General features: G+C 41.6%; 1 protein-coding gene across 1 annotated transcript in view; it reads right to left on the bottom strand.

The window, feature by feature from the left end:
- The window catches only part of ppid (peptidylprolyl isomerase D), a 39,253-nt gene that overhangs the window by 4,207 nt on the left and 12,609 nt on the right, over positions 1-22,437 (bottom strand). Inside the window, exons 2-6 of the mRNA XM_041192064.1 lie at positions 20,001-20,141; positions 19,790-19,896; positions 18,645-18,833; positions 9,693-9,815; positions 1,490-1,596 (exon numbers count right to left, since the gene is read on the bottom strand). Coding sequence (XP_041047998.1) covers positions 1,490-1,596; positions 9,693-9,815; positions 18,645-18,833; positions 19,790-19,896; positions 20,001-20,141 — 667 coding nt within the window. The remainder of the gene's footprint in view (positions 1-1,489; positions 1,597-9,692; positions 9,816-18,644; positions 18,834-19,789; positions 19,897-20,000; positions 20,142-22,437) is intronic.

The raw sequence follows: 22,437 nt of genomic DNA, 5'->3' as shown, positions 1-22,437 counted from the left end.
GGTTCTGAAACTACAGGGAAGCTAAGGGTAAGGTGCCATTTTTATGAAGTTAATAGTGGAGCGGCATAACTGACACCAACTTTTGGATGAGTTGCATCTGTTCTTCACCTGAAGTTGCTGCACCATTTATGCATAAAAACAAAAATGCATCAAATTCTGGAACAATAAGTCATTTACTTTGAGCACAAGAGAACATCTGGCCTATCAAGTCTCTGTTCTCCATGGAACAATGCCCATGGGGCATTCCCATTCCCCATTTCTGTAGCCCTTCTGGTTCATTTCCTTCAAATGCCCATTCAATTTCCTACTGAAATCACTGATTGCCTCTGCTTCCATCACCCTTGTGAATAGTAAGTTTCAGGTCATTGCCACTCACTACGTAAAAAAGTTCTTCCTCACATTCTCCATTTCTTGCTCAAAACTCGAAACCCCCTACTCGTGGTCCATCCCTCCCCATTCCCCAACTCTCTCACTCCCATCTCCTCTTCCCATTCCTCAACTCTCTCATTCCCATCCCCTTCTCCCAATACCCCTCTCCCTCCTCCTCCTCTCCATCCCCATCTCATTCACCATACCCCTCATCTCATCCACACATCCTCCCCATCTCTCATCCACCTAGTCTTTCCCCATTCCTACAGACCCCCTCCCCATACACCCCACTCCCCATCCACTTCCTCTCTCTCTCTCTCGATATTCTTCCCCTCATCCCTTCTCCCTCCTCCCATTTGGACACTGCTCCTTCAACAGAAAATTAACCATATAGTTATACTTAATGATAATATGAATTATGTTTTTCTTATGTTAGAATCTTCACCATTATAAACTCCCTCCTGAATTTTGCAAAGAGTTTCAGAAACTATTCTGAGTGACTTCATTGGTTCACATTCTTCTCCTTGCCAGCTACTTTATTGGACACTGTCTAATTATTAGTTGTTTTGTACATTTTGATTAGCAGCTTTTGTTGTTTTGCACATTTTAACTGGTAGCTTTTGTTCTTGCTTTTGATTTGCACCTTTCTAACTTGGAAAATTGTGAGTCATTGCTGATTTATATAAGATTTGAGGTAATCAGGTAAACATTACACAGAATTTGCATGTATATGCCTGAAGTACAACAAAGGTGCATGATTTGGATATACACAATAACTCGAAACAGATGGGCTGCAAGTCATGCAATCAAATTTCCAATAAAGAAGGTGGTACATATAATGAGAAACAAGGGGCTGGAGTTAATGGATGTGACGGAGGTCCAGCTGGGCGGGAGCCCCACATCGCCTCTTTTAGGGAAGGTTCACCAAATTAAGTGCCACTCAACACTTGATAGGCCAGCGACGGGCCTTCCCATGATTAAGGGCCCCAGGGACAAAAGTCCCATCCACCGAGCCTATGAAATGGCAGCGCCTTTGGGGGGAAGACAGTGGCTGCTGCCAGTACAACACCCTTTCAAGGCTTTGTCACTCGTCAAAAGTCGTCACTGCATCCACAACTACCTTAAAGCCTTGGTGTATTTCTTGTCTGCCATTATCCAGTTCTGGGCTTTAAAGAAGTTATTCCCAAGGTTCTTTAAGTCTTCTGCAATCCGTACAATTGTATCCATCTGTTTAAGCAGAAATATTAAAATAAATGCTTTGTCAGTCAATGAAAATACATTAAAGGTAATCAGTGTATCGCGTAGAAGAAAAGCTCACATGATACTACAATTTCAAATAACTGGCTCACTTATTTTTCACCTTTGTAACCCTTTCAGCAACTTTAAACGGTTAGATCACTTCTGACAAAGGTCAAGGCAACCCTGAAATATAAGGTCTGGCTGCCTTGCCAAAAAAATCCTCAAGGAGTGTGGGTTTCACCAGTTATTTTCTACAGAATATGGTACCACCATCCAAGTTAAATAGCTTCTACATATCTCAATCCACTTAACCTTGCACCACTTTTTCCATGGTAGCCTGCAGGTCCATGCCCAATTTCAACAATGGGAACCAACCTAATTATTGATCATCTTTGGTAAAATGTAAGTAGCACTTGTTTACTATATATAGCTTTCTATTGCGTTTCTAAACACCTAACACCAAGAATGAAGCCCTAAAATTTAACACATTGCAGCCAGTAGGGCCATCATTCCCAAAAAATGCCTGACTTAAGCGTCCTGCACTTAGTTCTTGAGCTGAATATACTGTACTGTTAGAATTCAAAATAAATACAACTCTTTTGTACAGTCTGCAATTGTTGTACAGTAAACCTCATTACTTAAATAACCATGTCAACTTGGTTCTATCACTCAATGTACTGAACCTGTACATAACAATGTGTGCTATGGTGAACAAAGCTATCAATAAATCGAACGGTGATTCAGTATATTAAAGGAATAATTACACAGCAGTTATCTTATTATATTATTCCAGTATGATTTAGAAACTATATATTCATGCATATGTATACATAAGTATCCAGGGGTGCCACATAACTTACGACTGCACTATAATCTGGGTATTGAGTGAACAATCTATCAGTCTGCTGCACATGGTGTGATCTGAGAAACACATTCCATAAAGTTCCAGCAATCGAGTTTAAAAGTATGATTATTTCAAACTTCTGGGAACTGCATGATGATGGCAGCAGATAGTTGAGAGTAAAACCAAAACATTATAAATTAAGTAAATGCAGAATTAGACTGAGAAAAATCAACCCAAATTAGTGCCAGAGAGAGAGAGAAAAAAGCTGAGTGAATTGTGCAAAAGCAAAATGGCCACCGCCACAATGCGTGAAGAATTGGGAGGCTGATGATACTGTAGAGGCACTTGAGGAGTTTAACAAAGTGCAGATCGACATTCAGTAATTTTCTCAAAGCCACTAGCAAAGGGGTAAGGGTCAGCTACATCCTTTAGTAGCTAGATGAGTGAGGATGACAGTAAAAAAAACCCAGATAAAATTTAGCATACATCTGTAGACAAAGTCAAACCATTAGATCCGCCAATATGAATTTCAAAGCAAGGCAAGAACCAGGTGAACCTGTTGACAATTTCTTAACGTGATTTAGAAACGTAGTCAGCAAGTGTAAATTTAAGCTTACATATGAAAGACTGGTAGATCAGCTCCTTTAGGGCTCTGCACACCCAGAAATACAAAATGTTCTAGTTGGAAAGGACAAGCTCGCAATCTCGCAGGCTGTAGACACTTCCAGAGCACATGAAAACTCAAATAGACAGATAAAGGCACTGACCACCCAAACAGCTAGTCTTCAATAAAGTCAAAGGAAATGCATGAGGATTGATGCAGTGAAACAGTAACAAAAGAAGGCACATTAGACAAAGTGAAAGATTTGCAAGAGCTATGGACCACAACAGTCCACAGACAGAAGGAAATGTCCCACATATGCATCAAATGACAGAGCTTGTAGAAAGCCCAATCACTCGGAAAAGATGTGCTGAACAAAGAAAAAGATGGTCAGGTGGCAACAGAACAACAGGGCAAATGGGAGGGGCAAGAAACCACAACGTCCATCCCCTGAAGGATGACGTTGAGTACAACGGACATAGAAAATTTAGAGATAAAAACAAAAAAACTGTGGATGCTGGAAATCCAAAACAAAAACAGAATTACCTGGAAAAACTCAGCAGGTCTGGCAGCATCGGCGGAGAAGAAAAGAGTTGACGTTTCGAGTCCTCATGACCCTTCGACAGAACTTGAGTTCGACTCGAACTCAAGTTCTGTCGAAGGGTCATGAGGACTCGAAACATCAACTCTTTTCTTCTCCGCCGATGCTGCCAGACCTGCTGAGTTTTTCCAGGTAATTCTGTTTTTGTTATAGAAAATTTAGAACTGCATGAAATGTCTGGACAGTTTCCAGTGAAAAGAAATTCGCACAACCAATCAGATCAGTAAGAAGGTAAGAAGTAAGCCCACACCACAAATCTAAAGCTGAAGCTTGATACTGGAGCACAGATTATCATCCCAGCTTAGGCCAAACCAGTAGATCTTTCCTGAAAATTTGAAAGAAAATGGTTACCCAAAGAAGGATGCTCCGAAACAGAGCAACATCATGCTAATGGCATATGGTGGAACTGAACAACCCAAATCAGATCAACATACAAAGGAAAAGGTATTAACAGCACATTCTACATCACTAAAACAAGATGGTCCTGCTATTCTATGGTTGTGAAGAGCTAGAGCTGATCTCAGTAAACCATGAGATGAAGGAGGTGTCACTGAGGCTTGAAGGTAGCACACCCATTGAAAAGTGCCCTCTGATAAGAAGCATGAAAGATCTGCTCTAAACGCATCCAGAGTGTTTTGATGAGACATTCTTTTAAGATTTTATCACATCATTATTGATCCAGGGGAGGAACCAGTGATTCATCCCTCACATAATAAACCAATAGAACTGAAAGGAAAGCTTGAAAGAGTGTTCCAAGCGATGGAATAAAACGAAGTGACTGCCAGAGTTACAGAGCCAACAGATTGGATAAATTGTGAGAGAGAAGCCAAATGGATGGCTACAGATTTGTCTTGATCCCAAAGATGTTAATCAAGTAATAAAGAGGAATCATTAGCCTTTTCACACACAGGAAGAGCTCACACCAGCACTGGCAGGTGCAAAAGTTTTCAGCAAACTTGATGCCAGAAACAGATAATGGAACAAGAAGCTTGATGAAGAATCTTCGCTGCTGACAACATTCAACATTTTTGGATGGTACAAATTCCTATGTCTACCTTTTGGCCTCAAAGTGCGCCAGGATATGTTCCATCAGAAAGTAGAAGAGTCATACAAGGGATGCAAAGGAGCAGTCAGCATAGCCGATAATATCTAGATCTATAGCGTGGAAGAAGCCATGGAGAGATCAAGCTAAATGCAGGCAAATGCACTGCGAAGGTGACAGAATGCGACTTCTTCAGAATGCCATGGACACCTGGCCAAGTCAAGCAGAGTCCTTAAAAAATCACACCTATCTTGGAGATGGAAGCTCCAAGAGACAAGAGCTGAGAAGTTTCCTTGGTTTGATCCAGTACATGAGTTTGTTCATACTTCACACATCAAAACACGCAGCAAACCTGCAAGATCTGATGAAAAGAGGATGTTTAGTACCAGTGGTCAATGTCATTTAGGAGATTCAGTAAACTCAAAGTAGTAGTATGCAAGGAGATAAGTCTGTTATACTACAACAGAGGGAAACCTGGCACTCTACAAGTAGCTTATTCTACAAAAAAGGATTGGGAGCCGCCTTGGTACCAGAGAGAAAACTAGTAGCATTCGCATCAAAAACTCTAAAATCAGCTAAGAACCAGTTATACCGCCATAGAAAGAGAGCTTTTGGCAGTCATATATGGATGTGGGAAATTCTACGCATTATGGGAGAAATTTCATAGTGGTGAGTGATCACTGTCCACTAGAATACCAGCAAGACTGCAGAGGTTACTCTTGAGGCTTCAGAATTATGATTTCACTCTGAAATAAAAACCAGGAAGAGAAATGGTGCTGACAGATTCCCTATCTCATCTGCCACTTCATGAGAAACTTGAGATAAAACATCTAAGTGTAAAGATCCATCACCTACTGAATGTAACACCACCGAAATGGAGTCAAATTAGAGATGAAACCAACAAAGGCGAAGAGTTACAGATGTAGATATAGCAGTCCAGGAGGAACCCTGCGAGATATTGGACAGGATAGTCATAAAGAGAGAGCAAATACTCGAAGGGTTGAAATCCTTTAAAGTTGATAAGTCACCAGGGTCAGATGGATTGTTTCCAAGGCTGCTGAAGGAAGTCAGGAAGGAGATAGCAGATGCTCTGAGGATGATTTTCCAATCTTCACTAGATACAGGGGAGGTACTGGAGGATTGGAGAAATGTAAACATAGTTCTATTGTTTAAAAAGGGATCAAAGGAAATGCCAAACAATTATAGGCCAGTTAGTCTTACATTGGTGGTGAGCAAATTAGTAGAATCAATCCTGAGAGATAGGATTAACTGTCATGTGGAAAGGCATGGGCTAGTCAGGGATGGTCAGCATGGATTTGTTAAAGGAAGGTCTTGCCTCACAAATTTGACTGAATTCTTTGAGGAAGTGACAAGAAGGGTTGGTGAAGGTAGTGCAGCGGATGGATTTTAGCATTTGACAAGGTCCCACATGGCAGATTGGTCAGGAAAGTAAAAGCCCATGGGATTCAAGGTAATGTGGCAAACTGGATAAAAGGTTGGCTTTGTAACAGAAAACAAAGGGTAATGGTCGATGGATGCCCTTGCGAATGGAAAGTTGTCTCAAGTGGTGTTCCACAGGGCTCGGTGTTGGGACCCTTGCTGTTTGTGTTATATATTAACGATTTGGACATGAGCATAGGGGGCACGATTGGGAAATTTGCAGATGACACAAAGATTGGCCGAGTAGTGGATAGTGTAAAGGATAGCTATAATCTCCAAAACGATATAGATGGGTTGGTGGAGTGTGCAGTAAAGTGGCAGATGGATTTTAACATGGAGAAGTGTGAGATCATACATTTAGGGAGGTCAAACAGTTACAGGGATTACACAATAAATGGGAATATACTAAGAGGGGTAGATGAAGTGAGAGATCTTGGCATACAAGTACACAGGTCCCTGAATGCAGCAGTTCAAGTAGACAAGGTTGTAAAGAAGGCATATGGAAAGCTCTCCTTCATTGGCAGAGGTACAGAATATAAAAGTAAGGATATAATGTTGGAATTGTATAAAACACTGGTGAGGCCACAACTGGAGTATTATGTGCAGTTCTGGTCACCATATTACAGGAAGGATGTAATAGCTCTGGAGAGAGTGCAGAGGAGGTTTACAAGAACGTTGCCAGGGTTAGAAAAGTGTAGCTACAAGGAGAGATTGGATAGGTTGGGGTTATTTTCCTTAGAGCAAAGAAGGCCGAGAGGAGACTTGATTGAGGTGTACAAAATTATGAGGGGAATAGATAGAGTGGACAGGATAAAATTGTTTCCCTTGGTGGAGAATTCTAGAACCAGGGGACATAGATTCAAGATAAGTGGCAGAAGGTGTAAGAGGGAACATGAGGAAGAACTTTTTTTACGCAGAGGGTAGTTGGTGTCTGGAATCCGCTGCCCAAGTTGGTGGTAGAGGCAGAAACTCTAAACTCTTTTAAAAAGTACCCGGATCTGCACCTTAAGTGCTGTAAGCTGCAGGGTTATGGACCGGGTGCAGGATGGTGGGATTAGAAAGGGCACCTGGGTGTCCTTGGGCTGGCATGGACAAGATGGGCCGAATAGCCTCCTTCTATGCTGTAACTTTTCTATGGTTCAATGCTCTCTCAGCAATTGATCCAAGGATGGCTCGATAAGGTGCAACAAACACAGCTTGCAATACGGCAGTATTGGCCAATCCGAGATGGCAAGTCACTAGAAGATGGTGTTCTGCTAGAATCAATGTAATCAAAACAATATACGGAGAACTTCTGCAGTAGATACATGAAGGCCACATTAAATGGATACGCATAAGATCAAAGCCAGATCAATTGTGTACTGGATAAGGAAAGCATCTACTAAGACATTAAAAGAATGGTATCTACATGCAGTGTGTGCCAGAAGTATACAAATACACAACAGAAAGAGGAAGTGATTGCAAGTGAGGTACTGTCCAGACCATGGCATACTGTGCGAGCTGATTTATTCACACAAAATCAAGACTGGAATCTCATAATAGCAGACTTTTACTCAAGAGTTCCATCAGCAGCAATGTGAAAGATTTGAGAGACACAACAATCATCCCAGCAGTAGGAGTTCTGTTTGTTGAGCAAGGGATTCCTCAAAGAATAATATGTGATAACGAAACTCATATAACCTCCAGAAAGTTTAAGGAAGTTGCTAAAGAGTATAGGTTCAACATCATCACTTCACCATCACATCATTCAAGGGAACACTGTTTCATAGAATGACACATTCAAACAGCCAAGAGAATCTTCATGGACAAAGAGCCAAGGGGCAAGTGAAGATCCAAACTTTGCCTTATTGTCGCTCCAAGGTATACTTCTCAAGGCAGACATGAAATCGCCTGCAGAGCCACTCAATGATAGAAAGTACAAGACAACTTTGCCAAGCAAGGTACATCCTCCAATTGACCAGGAGGAAGAAAGACAACAACTCACTGATGCACAGGTAGGTGGTCAACTCTTCAACAAGCATTACAAATCCTTGCCTGAGCTGTTGGGAGGACAAACTGTCTATGTACAGAATTCAATACAGAGAAGCTGGAAACCAAGGCTCCATGATCACACGTCATCAAGGTTGAAACCACTAAGCAAATGGGAAGGAACGGAGTCCATATTTGACCTACACCCAAGATGGAAAAGCAGAAAAGTTCATCAACAAGATCTGCAACATCACTAACAAGCGAGACAAAACAGCATCACCAAACAGAGCAACATCAATATCACCACCAGCCAGTGACAACAGCAGCAATATCAAGTATGACTCCTATAACACCAGGAGCAACACACACACATCACCAGTGCTGTGTGCCAACTCATCACAGAACGAAGACTGCCAATTCCACAAGATGGAGACATAACATCCTACGACTTAACCAATACCATGAATAATTTTTCAGAAAAGAAAACAAGCTATAATAGGCTCTTAAGATGTTCAATTTATTCTAAAAGTCGATTGTTAATCTTCTTTAGTTTAGACATAATATCAAAAAAAGTTAATGATTGGAACAGTCATATGGTAGAGGGAGGCAACTTTTTTTAAAAGGAGTAATGTTATATTGTTATATGATTCCAATATTCTTTAAGAGCGTATAGGTCAGTATCCAGGATGCCACATCACTCACTAATGCACTACTGGGCAGTCTGGGTATCAAACTAACAGTATTACCATCAGTCTGCAGCAAATGGTGTGATCTGAGAAATAAATGCTGGAGCTTCATTGAATGCAAGTGTAATTATTTCAAACTTCTGGGTACCACAAGACATAACAGTAGTAATGTAGCATTTTTACATATTTTACCTTGTTCCTGCAGTCTATTCCAAAATGTGCAATTTAAAAAGCTTGGTCATGCCAGTCAGAACTACATAAACTACATAAACACCTGGCATCTTCTCCTCGACTACTTTCAATACCACACTGTGCTTGCCCAAGGGCACAACTTAAATGCGAAGACAAGGTCATCTGTCCTTCCTTTCTTAACTCTTGACATTTGAGGGCAGGAAGCTCTGTGATTAATTTTTTTTTTGTTATTTAACATAGGCAAGCTCAGCATCTAAGCCACAATTTTCTGGTTAAAGATTACAATCAATTCACTACTACTAGACCACTTTATAATAAGATCAGAAATGGATTCCTCTTTGTCTTATGCAACAAATTTATATATGAAACGGTAACAAAGGGGTGTAAATTCTCCTTGTGCATCAATAGGTATCAATGAGGACACTTAACTTGGTCTCAGTCCTATTCACAATTGTCAGCTAGGGACCCTACATGATATTGTGCAAGAGTATGACAAGATATGAATTTGATGCTTCTCATTACTCCCATCAAATAAACTGTCAGTGTTGTCAATCTAAACTTGCACATGAAAAATAGCCACTTAAATAGATACACAAGGAGTGCCAAGATCCGTTGAAACTCCAGTGTGCTTTTAAAGAAAAACAAGTTAATTACACAGCTTCCCCAGCTAAACCACTTGAAAGAGGGCAGAGAAACCATACATTACTTACATCATTCAAATCTCCATCAATATCTTCAGGAAAGTCTGGATATGTGTCCCCTGATCCATCAGCAGGAGCTAGACCCCAGTCATCCCCTTCTTTAATCTCTCCACAGTTTTCTATAAAACAGTGCTGCCAAAAATTAAATACATCTTTAGTAAACAGCTTAGGAAAGCACAATATTGTACATGTTAAGGTTTATACTGCATTAGGAATATTGGCAAATGAAAACATCTATTCTTATCACCATCTCACATTTCTAGATGCAAAATACTGTAGATGCTGGACATTTGAAATCAAAACAAAATGCTGGAATTACTCAGCAGATCAGGCAAAAACAGTTAACATTTCAACCTTTCATCAGAACCTGGGGAAAAATTAGAAATGAAGGTTTTATGCATGTGAAAATGGTGAGAAAAAGAACAAAAAAGGTGTGCAATAGGGTAGAAGGAAGGAAGTTCATGCTGCAAGACCAAAGGGAGTGGTAATGAGACAAATAAAGAAACAAAAAGTTCTGATGAAAGGTCATCGACCTGAAATATTAACTCTGTTTCCCTCTTTAGAGATGCTGCCTGACCTGAGCTTTTCTAGAATTTTCTGTTTATATTTCAGATTTCCAACTTCTGCAGTATTTTGTGAAAGAAAGAACTGCCTAGAGGAGGTGTGAATCTAAAGGAGACAGCTTTACAAACATCTGCTGTCCAAAAGCAAAAACGAGAAGAGGGAAAAAACAAAATCAGCAAAGAAAAAGAACAGGAAGGCTACAATCTAAATTTCCAAAATGCTAATACAAATTGCTAAACTCAATGTTGGGTCTGGAAGGCTATAAAATGTATATTCGAAAGAAGGAGTGCTGCTTTTTGAGCTTATAGCTAGTTTCATTAGAACACCACAAGAAGCCAAGGACAGAAATATCAGAGTGGAAGCGAAGTGGGTAATTAAAATGACAGGTGACCAGATTGAAGAGGTGTTCTACAAAGCAGTCACCTAATCTGCTTTTGGATTCTCCAATGTAGAGTATACTCAATTAAAATAAGTACAACTACGTCGCTGTTTCACCTGGAAAGGGGTGTTTCAGGTCTTGGATGGTGAGAAGGGAGAAGTTAAAAGGACAGGTGTTGCATCTCCTCTGCTTGCAAGAGGAAGTCGGGGGTGGGGGGGTGGTATCATTTATCCAGAGGAGGACTGCAATAAAGTACAGGATTACAATAATAAACATGTAGAATGGCTGTGCAATAAACACAAGGACTTCAATATATTAAGTGCAAGGTGGTACATTTTGGTAGAAAAAATAAGGAGTGTCTAAATGAGGTAGAGGAAAATGAAATCTGGGGATACAGCTACACCAATCAGAAAAAGTACTGACATAGGTTAATATGGCCATTAAAAATAACAAACAGAGCACTGGGGTTCACTTCAAGAAGGACAGAACTGAGAAGCAGAAAGTTGTGTAAAACATGTATGGAAGCTTGGTTAGTCTACACAGGGTACTTTGAAAGTTCTGGTCTCTGCATTACATCAAAGTATAGAGATGCTAGAGAAGGTGCAAAGAAGATTTACTGTAATATCAGAACTGAGAATTTATAGCTACCAGGAACAGGATAGAGCTCTTTTCTCGAGAAAACAGAAGGCTGAGGGGGTGACCTGATAGGGGATTTTAAGAATACGAAAGGGTTTGATACGGTAGGCATAGAGAAGATGTTCCCACTTGCAGTTGAGACCAGAGCTCGGAGCCATACGTATAAGATAGTCACTATCAACGAAAGCGGGTAAAAGGAGGACCTGGGGGAATCAGCAGCATCTAAGTCTACCTTTCTCAGCCTCCAATATTTGGTTCCAACTTCAGTACAGAGGAAGAAGTTGCTTGGTGAGTAACTGGTAAGTTATTCTACTCATAATAGTTGGAAAAATTAAGGTATGGCAGGGCCACTCAGCTAAGTGGAGTGTGCATCCTGTGGAATGTGGGAAGTCATGTATTCACCATGTGTCCTAGACAAATACATCTGCAGTCACTGGTTGCAGAAGTTTGAGCTCCAGGTTTCAGAACTGAAGCGGTGGCTGGAGTCACTGCGGTACTTCCGCAAAGCAGAGAACTACGTGGATAGCATGTTTAGGGAGAAGGTGACACCGCAGGTTAGGAACATGTAGGCAGAGGGGAAATGGGTGATGGCCGGGCAGACTAAGGGAACCAGGCAAGTAGTGATGTCCCCGGAGTCGATCTTGCTTGTTAACCAGTTTTCCATTTTGGATACTGGTGAGGGCAGTAGTTCCTCAGAGGAAAGCAACAACAGCCAAGTCTGTGGCACAATGGGTGACTCAGCTGCACAAGAGACAAGAAAGAAAGTGGGAGAGCAATAGTGATAGGAGAATCATTAATTAAGGGAACAGAAAGGCGTTTCTGTGGCTATAGATATGACTCCAGGATGTGGCCTCCTTGGTGCCAGGGTCACAGATGTCAAGAGCAGCTGCAGGACAGTCTTTTGGGGGGAGGTGAACAGCAAGAGGTTGTGGTCCACTTGGGAACCAATGACACAGGTAGGAAGAGGGTTGAGGTCCTGAAAAGCAGATTTTAGGGAGTTAAGAAATTAAAGAGTTAGACCTCAAAAGCAGTAATCTCACGGTTACTCCAAGTGCCATGTGCTAGCGAGCATAGGAATATCAACAGCCTGGGGGTTACCACTGACCAGAAACTGAACTGGAAGTGCCATATAAATACTGTGGCTACAAGAGCAGTCCAGATGCTAAGAATCCTGCAGCGAGTAACTCACCTCCTGATGCTCCTGCTTACCATCTACAAGGCACTGCCTTGATTAGTGCTGCCCACATCCCGTGAATGAATGAAAAAGAGAGGACGGAGCAATTGAACACATGACTGTAGAATTGATGTGGTGGTGGTGGGGGGTGCGGTGGCATCTGATTTCTGAAGCATTGGGACCAGCTCTGGAGCAGATGGGACCTGTACAAGGCAGACAAGGTTGCATCTTAGGGGACTGGAACTAACATCCTCTCAGGGAAAGTTGTTAGTGCCTTTGGGAAGGGTTTAAACTAGATTGGCAGGGGTTGGGAACCTGAGAGGAAGCTCAGGTTGGAGGGAAGTAAAACTGATAACAAAAATTGGAGAAGTAGTAAGCTAAACAAAGCGAAAGGCAAGCATCAAATAGGATGAGAATATGTAATAATGTTAAAAAGACAAAGTTAAGGCACTTATCTGAATGCATGCAGCGTTCGCAAAAATGTCAATGATTTGAAGGCACCAATAGAAGTAAATGGGTATGATTCAATTGCCATTATGGAGACGTGGCTACATGGTGACTAAGACTGGGAAGTGAATGTTCAAGAATATTCATTATTTAGGAAGGATAGGAAAAAAGGAAAAGGAAGGGGGGGTACATTAGTGAGAGACGATCTTCGATTGAAGGATCAAAAAGGAACCTGAAGAAGAGTCATATTGGATGCAAAACAATAACTCTAGCTCTCTCTCCACAGATGCTGCCAGACCTGCAGAGTTTTTCCAGCATTTTGTGTTTTTATTCTACGTGACATGTTTGACTCTTAACTGCCCTCTGAAATGGCCAAGCAAGCCACTCAGTTGTACTAAACTGTTACAGATACCAGATGGACTTGGACAGCAGCAGTTCAAAAATGTGGCTCACCATCACCCTCTCAAAGGCAGTTAGGGAGGGGCAACAAATACTGGCCATGCCAAAGCCCACATCCCACACAAATGTTAAAAAAAACCCGCTTGATAGGTACCCCATCCATCACCTTAAATATTCACTCCCTCCACCACCAATGCACAGTGGCAACAGTATGTACCGCATACAGGATGCACTGCAGCAACTCATCAAGCTTCCTTCAACAGCACCTTCCAAACCTGTGACTTTTACCACTTGGAAGGGCAAGGGCAGCAAATGCATGGGAACACCACAACCTGCAGGCTCCCTCCAAGCGACACAACATCCTGACTTGGAACTATATCACCAATCCTTCGCTGTCACTGGATCAAAAACCTGGAAATCCCTTCCAATGTGGGTGTACCTACGCCAAATGAACTACAGCGATTCAAGCAGGCAGCTCACCACCACCTTTTCAAGGGCAATTAGGGATGGACAAGAAATGGAGAAGAAAGAGTTGACATTTCGAGTCCTCACGACCCTTCAACAGAACTAGGTGAATCCAAGGAAGGGGTGAAATATAAGCTGGTTTAAGGTATGTGTGTGTGGGGTGGGGGGGGTGGGGGGAGAAGTGGAGGGCGGTGGTGTGGTTGTAGGGACAAGCAAGCAGTGATAGAAGCAGATCATCAAAAGATGTCACAGACAAAAGAACACATAGGTGTTAAAGTTGGTGATATTATCTAAATGAATGTGCTAATTAAGAATGGATGGTAGGGCACTCAAGGTATAGCTCTAGTGGGGGGTGGGGGGAGCATAAAAGATTTAAAAATATTTAAAAATAATGGAAATAGGTGAGAAAAGAAAAATCTAGATAACTTATTGCAAAAACAAAAGGAAGGGGGAAGAAACAGAAAGGGGGTAGGGATGGAGGAGGGAGTACAAGACCTAAAGTTGTTGAATTCAATATTCAGTCTGGAAGGTTGTAAAGTGCCTAGTCGGAAGATGAGGTGCTGTTCCTCCACTTTGCGTTGGGCCTCACTGGAACAATGCAGCAAGCCAAGGACAGACATGTGGGCAAGAGAGCAGGGTGGAGTGTTAAAATGGCAAGCGACAGGGAGGTTTGGGTCATTCTTGCGGACAGACCGCAGGTGTTCTGCAAAGCGGTCGCCCAGCTTACGTTTGGTCTCTCCAATGTAGAGGAGACAGCATTGAGAGCAATGAATACAGCAGACTAAGTTGGGGGAAATGCAAGTGAAATGCTGCTTCACTTGAAAGGAGTGTTTGGGCCCTTGGACGGTGAGGAGAGAGGAAGCGAAGGGGCAGGTGTTGCATCTTTTGCTTGGGCATGGGGAGGTGCCATAGGTGGGGGTTGAGGAGTAGGGGGTGATGGAGGAGTGGACCAGGGTGTCCCGGAGGGAACGATCCCTACGGAATGCCGATGGGGGGGGGGGGGGGTGAAGGGAAGATGTGTTTGGTGGTGGCATCATGCTGGAGTTGGTGGAAATGGCGGAGGATGATCCTTTGAATGCGGAGGCTGGTGGGGTGATAAGTGAGGACAAGGGGGACCCTATCATGTTTCTGGGAGGGAGGAGAAGGCGTGAGGGCGAATGTGCGGGAGATGGGCCGGACACGGTTGAGGGCTCTGTCAACGACCGTGGGTGGAAAACCTCGGTTCAGGAAGAAGGAGGACATGTCAGAGGAACTGTTTTTGAAGGTAGCATCATCGGAACAGATGCGACGGAGGCGAAGGAACTGAGAGAATGGGATGGAGTTCTTACAGGAAGCGGGGTGTAAGGAGCTGTAGTCGAGGTAGCTGTGGGAGTCAGTAGGCTTGTGATGGATATTGGTGGACAGTCTATCACCAGAGATTGAGATAGAGAGGTCAAGGAAGGGAAGTGTCAGAGATGGACCATGTGAAAATGATGAAGGGGTGGAGATTGGAAGCAAAATTAACAAATTTTTGCAAGTCCTGACGAGAGCATGAAGCGGCACTGAAGTAATCATCAATGTACCGGAGAAAGAGTTGTGGAAGGGGGCCGGAGTAGGACTGGAACAAGGAATGTTCCACATACCCCATAAAGAGACAGGCATAGCTAGGGCCCATGCGGGTACCCATAGACACACCTTTTATTTGGAGGAAGTGAGAGGAGTTGAAGGAGAAATTGTTCAGTGTGAGAACAAGTTCAGCCAGACGGAGGAGAGTAGTGTTGGACGGGGATTGTTCGGGCCTCTGTTCGAGGAAGAAGCTAAGGGCCCTCAGACCATCCTGGTGGGGGATGGAGGTGTAGAGGGATTGGACGTCCATGGTGAAGAGGAAACGGTTGGGGCCAGGGAACTGGAAATTGTTGATGTGACGTAAGGTGTCAGAGGAATCACGGATGTAGGTGGGAAGGGACTGGACAAGGGGAGGGAGAAGGAAGTCAGGATAACGAGAAATGAGTTCTGTGGGGCAGGAGCAAGCTGACACGATCGGTCTACCGGGACAGTTCTGTTTGTGTATTTTGGGTAGGAGGTAGAAGCGGGCCGTCCAAGGTTGGGCGACTATCAGGTTGGAAGCTGTGGGAGGAAGATCCCCAGAGGAGATGAGGTCAGTGACAGTCCTTGCCGATGCTGCCAGACCTGCTGAGTTTTTCCAGGTAATTCTGTTTTTGTTTTGGATTTCCAGCATCCGCAGTTTTTTGTTTTTATGGACAAGAAATGTTGGCCTTTCCAGTGACACTCATATCCCATGAAATAATAAAATAAAATACATTTTTCTGCATTGTTTTACTTGCATTTTCACCATGAGAACGATGTTTTTGACAAAGAGACAAATTTGCATTTATACTGTGCATTTCACATCTCAGTACACCTCAAAGCGCTTTACAATCCAATGTCCAAGACTTTACAGTCTTTATTTTTGAAATGTAGGCATTGTTGTAATGTAGGGAATGTGCACTGAATTTGCACACTGCAAACTTTCACAAGCAGCAATGTGATAATGATTAGATAAACTTTTTTAGTGATGTTGATTGAGGGATAAATACTGGAAATGACACCAAGAATAATTCCATACTCTTTTTTTCAAATAATGCCTTGGAATCTTTTACATCCAACCATGAGGCCAAACTGGACCTCGATTTAAAGCCTCATTGAAAAGATGGTACTTCCAAAAGTGCAGCTTTAGAATATTAGCCTAGATTTTGTGCTCAAGTATCTGCAGCAAGACGTGAACTTGGAGTTGAGAGCCATGTTGACACTAGGTCTCTTTCTTTACACATACCCTTCAGAATTTGAATCGGTGTAGATACTTATAGAATAATAGAATGGCTGCAGCACTGAAGAAGGCTTTTCAGCCCATGAGCCCATACCAGCCCTATGCAAGATCTACTCAGCCAGCCCCACTCTGCTGCCTTTTCCTCGTAGCCTGTAAAATTTCTTTCTTTAGATAATTATCAAATTCCCATTTGAAGGGATGTCTGAATCTGTCTCCATCATACCCTCATGCAGTTATTTTCCGATCGTAACCGCTCACTGCATAAAAAAAACCTCTTTCTTCATTTTGCCTCTGATTCTTTTGCGCTCACCTTAATTAAATCAGTGTCCTCTCATCCTAAACCCTTCTGCCAATCGGAACAGCTTTTCTCCACATGATTTTGAACACCTTTATTCATCTCCTCTCAAACTTCTCTTCTCTAAAGAGAATAGTCCCAGCTTCTCCCATCTATCCTCATAATTGAAGTCCCACAGCCCCAGAACTATTCTCGTAAATCTTTTCTGCACCCTCGCCAATGCCTCCTAAAGTGTGGTGCCCAGGTTCAGTCATGCCAGTCACTCCCTTTGGCATCTAAGCATCTTACTTTTGTTGGGACAAACTTGCTGTGCCATATACCTATTTGTATGTTAATGTGACCCAGAGATGTAACATTAGGCACCCCTCACAATCTGAAATGTTCCTTCAATCTTGGTAAAGGTGGACCAAGTTAAATTAGGTAGTATAGGCAGATCTTGGTTTGAGTCATTAAGATGCTTTATTCCATAATAAGGCAAATCATTCTATTGAGATTGAACTACTTCAATCAATACAAGTTAGCTATACATGATTTGAAAAGTAATGGACACATAACATTATTCTAATTTGGCAAGTTCTGAGTCTTACAGTTCAAGGCAGATTAGACTAGGTGTTTAGATTCAAGTGGGGGATATAAATTTGTAAAGAAGCATAAGAAAATGTAGGCAGAAACACTCAAGTAAGCGCATCTCAGAAAATAGCTTAATGTCCGTCGAGGTAAGGAAGTTTGTCAATTTTTTTGGAAAAATGCTATAAAGCAGTTTTAAACTAACTGAACTAACAAGTAATTTTCTGCTCCATTGCCAGAAAGGAAAGGAAGTGCAGGAGGAAATTAAAAAACCCTCATCACCATTATAAAACGTTTTATTTAAACTAATGAATTGTTTTGGTCACTGAAGACCAGGAAATCGTGTTATTAAAGAAAATCTATAAATTATGGGCAGGATTATGGGGTCTGCAAAGATCGTGAATAGAGGTGGACGGGGCCCAAAGATAAAGGCACCGGCCAGTGCGCCTGTTTTCCAGCACCATTCTCATTTCCAGCCAGCAAGGTTGCTCACCTTCACAAGGCAGGCAGCAAATTAAGCTCATTAAGATCCTTGTTAATGGTAGGTAATGGAGGCCAACTGGGATTTTCTCATTAGCCTCCAGTTTTCCAACATGACAGGGAACAGTTCAATTGCCTGGAGGTGGCCGCCCAGCAGCAAAGCTTGAGTCAGGCCTACAGGTCCTCCCTGCCTGCCTAGGTGGGAGTGGAGTCAAAGGTCACCCTCCCAACAGTGGCGGCCTGCCTGCTTTTCAATATTTAAAAAATATAATCTTTTTAACAAGTTGCTGCGAGGGCACCTACATGTTTAAGCGCTCTCTTACTTATCCTTCATTGCTGCCAGCTGCTTCTTTGAGGTTTGAAGGCTTCAATTAGCCCTCCAACTTCAAGAGCCTGCCCACCACCCTTAATTGGACAGGGAACCCACCTCCAGTGTGATAATCTCGAAGAGTGACAGTTTCCCCCATGGGGGCAGTTTCAGGACTGGAAACAGTCCCAATTCATGTTTCCGGTCCCCAAAGCAAAAATTCAGTCATACATCTTTATCACTAAATCATAAGGCCATCTCATCTAAGCAACCAACTCAGTACCACTTTGCTCAAAATTTAAAAGTTAAATCTGAAATTGTTCACAAAGCAGTGGAGTTAACTATCAGATTCTAAACCTTACATAAATTAAAATATAAACAATCAAAAATCCCAATGGAAATACCTGAAACTGTTATTCATTTTCTACTTTTTCCCTCTTACCTTTACAGGTTTCTCATCTTTCACTTCTACACTTTCCAGCATCTTTACCACTCCCATTCCTTTGAGCACCTGACCAAAAATCACATGTTTGTTGTCCAGATGAGGAGTAGGTACAGTTGTGATGAAGAACTGTGAGCCATTGGTGTTTGGTCCTGCGTTGGCCATGCTGAGCAACCCTGCCTGGTCGTGCTGGAAGGGTACAGACAGAAATAAATTTGTGTGAAAAACAAATACACACATCCCAACTTTAAATACACAAGAGTTAAGATAGAAGGAAGCCTTGAAAAATGCACTTTTACCTACAATAACACTTGTCAGATTGCATGTGCACTGAGTCAAATTGAATCAATAGTTCACAGGAGAAAATGATTTTGCATATGCATTTCTATGCAAGTATGTTTGTAAGCTCCATTTACTTGATATAACATAGCCAAATCTTAATACGTGGTTGAGAAACTATTAATTAATCCATGGATTAAAAAAGTCCATGTTTATGTGCAACCACTGGGGCAATTGCATTAAGCATCTCAGACAGATTTTATGCCAATAATTATCTATAAAAGCTCATGTGAGAAAGCTGAATTGGATTTTTTTTTTAAATCAAAAACATACAGAGCTTGGTGCTCAATGTCAAAGCTGAAAAATAAAACAAGCATGTAAATATTCCTAGGTCAGGGTGTTGCATGATCAGAAGAGTAAAGTTCCCTCTACTCTGTCCAAAAATGTGGTTCAGCTCCAACCTCAGGTTAGTTACTTCTGCATTGGTAAGAGAGTTTCCAATTGTCAGTTAATGTCAAAGTGAGCTCTAGGTCCTTGCACATTGATTAAAGTCAGGCTTTTCACATATGACCCCTGCAGACAAAAGGAGACTTTCATCTCCATTTCAACTAGATTTGAACCTTTGCCCCAGAGGCATAAAAGTAGCAGCTAATCTGATTTGCTTATGTTACCATTGATCAAGACAAGGAGCTACTGTTGCAAGAGCATGATGGCCCTTCATGTTGTACTGTAGAAAATTATGTAGCATTTTACATTTTCCCATAGAAAATCATTTTTCTACATCACAAAATCCATTATCTATTACCACTGATTCAGTCACTATTCCATCTAGTTAACAAGCATTCACTATCCATTCCCTTTTTAACCTTGTAATGAAAATTTTCATCTTCAAATTTCTCTCCATAGATACTTTCTCCTCCGGTTCCGTTCTGATTGGAAAAGTCTCCTCCCTGTATCATAAACTTCTTTATAACTGTAAAGATTAGAAAGAATTATTCAGATTTTTATTTGAATGTATGGTCATTTTAAAGTAGAGATTAAAATATTTATGGTGACATGGTCCAGCAATTCACTTACTCCTATGGAAAGGGCAGCCTTTGAAATGCAGAGGTTTTCCAGTAGTTGGCCCAATTCCCTTCTCTCCAGTGCATAAAGCACGAAAATTCTCAGCCGTTTTAGGACAGACATCAGCAAACAGCTCTAGAACTATCCGTCCAGCTGCAATAAACATACTGTACATTAGATTTCATACAAATGGACTTTTGCAAGCTTATGCTGATTAAAATACTTCAGTCAATGAAATCCACAAGAACTCATAATTGAACTAGCCATTTTGAGCAGCATACACTTTTGTCACCCACACAACTCGATCATCAACTTTCTCCAAAAGGTGCCCTTGAAGAAAAGGGCCCATTAACCATGTCAATCAAGATTTGGATGACAAAAATGTTTTCCTTGTTAATGTTACTGAAACACACTACATCAATTTATACCGGTGCAAACTCAATGGGCCAAATAACCTCCTCCTCTATCACTCTATGCTTAATAGAGAGTTATATAGTACCACATAACTATTAGTGAAGTCTGCTAAAAACGTTACATTTTTAAGTTTTTACTTTAATGTTAAACATTCCTATAAACAGATCATTTGTCCCCTACAAACCAGTGTGTGACTTATATGGAAAATGTAGCAAAACTCTGGGTTTGAACAGAGTATCGCAGTCGCTTGCACTGCAACTTACTGGACAGAGCGCATGACACCAACTTAATATCAATGGGTTAAAAACAATACTCTGCCAGACCATGATTAAGCCTATAAACATCATTACTTATCCCAAAAAATTCTTGTTTGCTTTCTGCTTCCCTTCTCCTGTTTGATCAGGCATTTATCAAAAAAACTGACAAGATCATTGATAATTTAGCAGCTTATATTTTCAACAATTACAAACTTTATTAAGTACGGCTACCATACAACTCGAAAAACAGTTTGCTGTGCTGCAACTTCGGGAGTGTCTGAAGAGTGCGGTTCTCAAACAACAGATCTTACCACAAGTGGTGCAATGTAAACCCGAGGGCCAGATGATGAAGCCAACAAACAGCCAACACAAGGCATAACTGAATTTCTTCTTCACTCTCTCAGCTGGTATCAGCTTTGATGCAGCACAACCCTCTGATGTGACCTGTTTGTTAGCTAGTCGTTCCCTGTTTATGATATTGAAAATGCTCAAAGAAACTTCTGAACCCAAGACTTTGTCAGCCCAGTCGCGAAATGTACAAATTCTCCATGCAAAAGACGCTTTGGAATATGCCCATCTTTCTTCAACATGGATGACTAAGCACCAGAGCTGTCTGTGTTTAATAAGCATTATTAGACTTGCCGATTTAGTTTTTGCAAACTTTAATATTCTTCAGTAAATGTCAAAAACAATGACTTCTCCTGTGTTATCCTCAACTAAAACTGACCCTTAAAGCAAGGTTCCTTAAGTGACTGTTCACAAACACAGAACCTTTCATTATACAGTCTGAGGCAACAAGGGTAAATGCTAGTGACAGATCGCAGGTTACATAGAATATACAACACAGAAAAAAGTCATTTGGCCCAACTGATCCATTCCCTGTGTATATGTTGTCTCAGCTGTACTTGAGTTGGTAGCACTCTCACCTCTATATCAAAAGGTGACAAATTCTAGTCCCATGCAGGGCTTGAGCATCAGCACTGATTTTTGTGCTCCACTTCAGTATTGAGGGAATGTTGCACTGCTTAAAGAGCCGTCTTTCAGATGAGATGTTAAACTGAGGCACTGTTTACCTTCCAGGTGGATGCAAAGATCCCACGGTTCTATTTAGAAGAAGAGGAGCAGGGGAGTTATCCCTGGTTGCTTTGGCCAGTATCTATCCCTCAATCAACCTCACAAAAAAGATTACTAGCTCATTATCACATTGCTGTCTGTGGGAATTTGATGGGCACAAATTAGCTGCCATGTCTCCTACTCTACAACAGTGCTGAAACTTTTTTTTAAAAAGTACAGCATTAGCTGTAAAGCACTTTGTGATGTTTGATGAAAAGTGCCACATAAACACAGTGTTTCCTTTCCTTTCTTTTCTCCAGGTGAGCCTTCACCTAAACTTAATATATCTTTCTATTCCATTTTGTGCCAATGTATGTTCCCTGAAATAATGTATCTATGCTACTTGCTTCAACTACTCCTTGTGGTAGACTGTTCCACAATCTAATCACTCTGGGTAAAGAACTCGCTCCTGAATTCCCTACTGAATTTATTAGTGACTATCTTATATTTATGGCTCAGTTTTGATTGCCAAATATAAACTCAAAACTCCTGACTACAAGGGCAGTTTGTCAAAAAGACAAGAGTTATGGCTACCCCAGACACAAACCTGAAAAAGTAGTGACTCAGATAGAGCTGTCAATCAAAACTCTTACTATAAATACATCTACAGGTCATCGAGTGCACAGGGTTAACTAGTCAGGGAAGTCTTTGGTAACCTTTCAAGT

This window comes from Carcharodon carcharias, chromosome 1 (assembly GCF_017639515.1).
Source record: "Carcharodon carcharias isolate sCarCar2 chromosome 1, sCarCar2.pri, whole genome shotgun sequence".
Classification (NCBI taxonomy): Eukaryota; Metazoa; Chordata; class Chondrichthyes; order Lamniformes; family Lamnidae; genus Carcharodon; species Carcharodon carcharias.
This window is presented reverse-complemented; position numbering and strand designations above follow the sequence as displayed.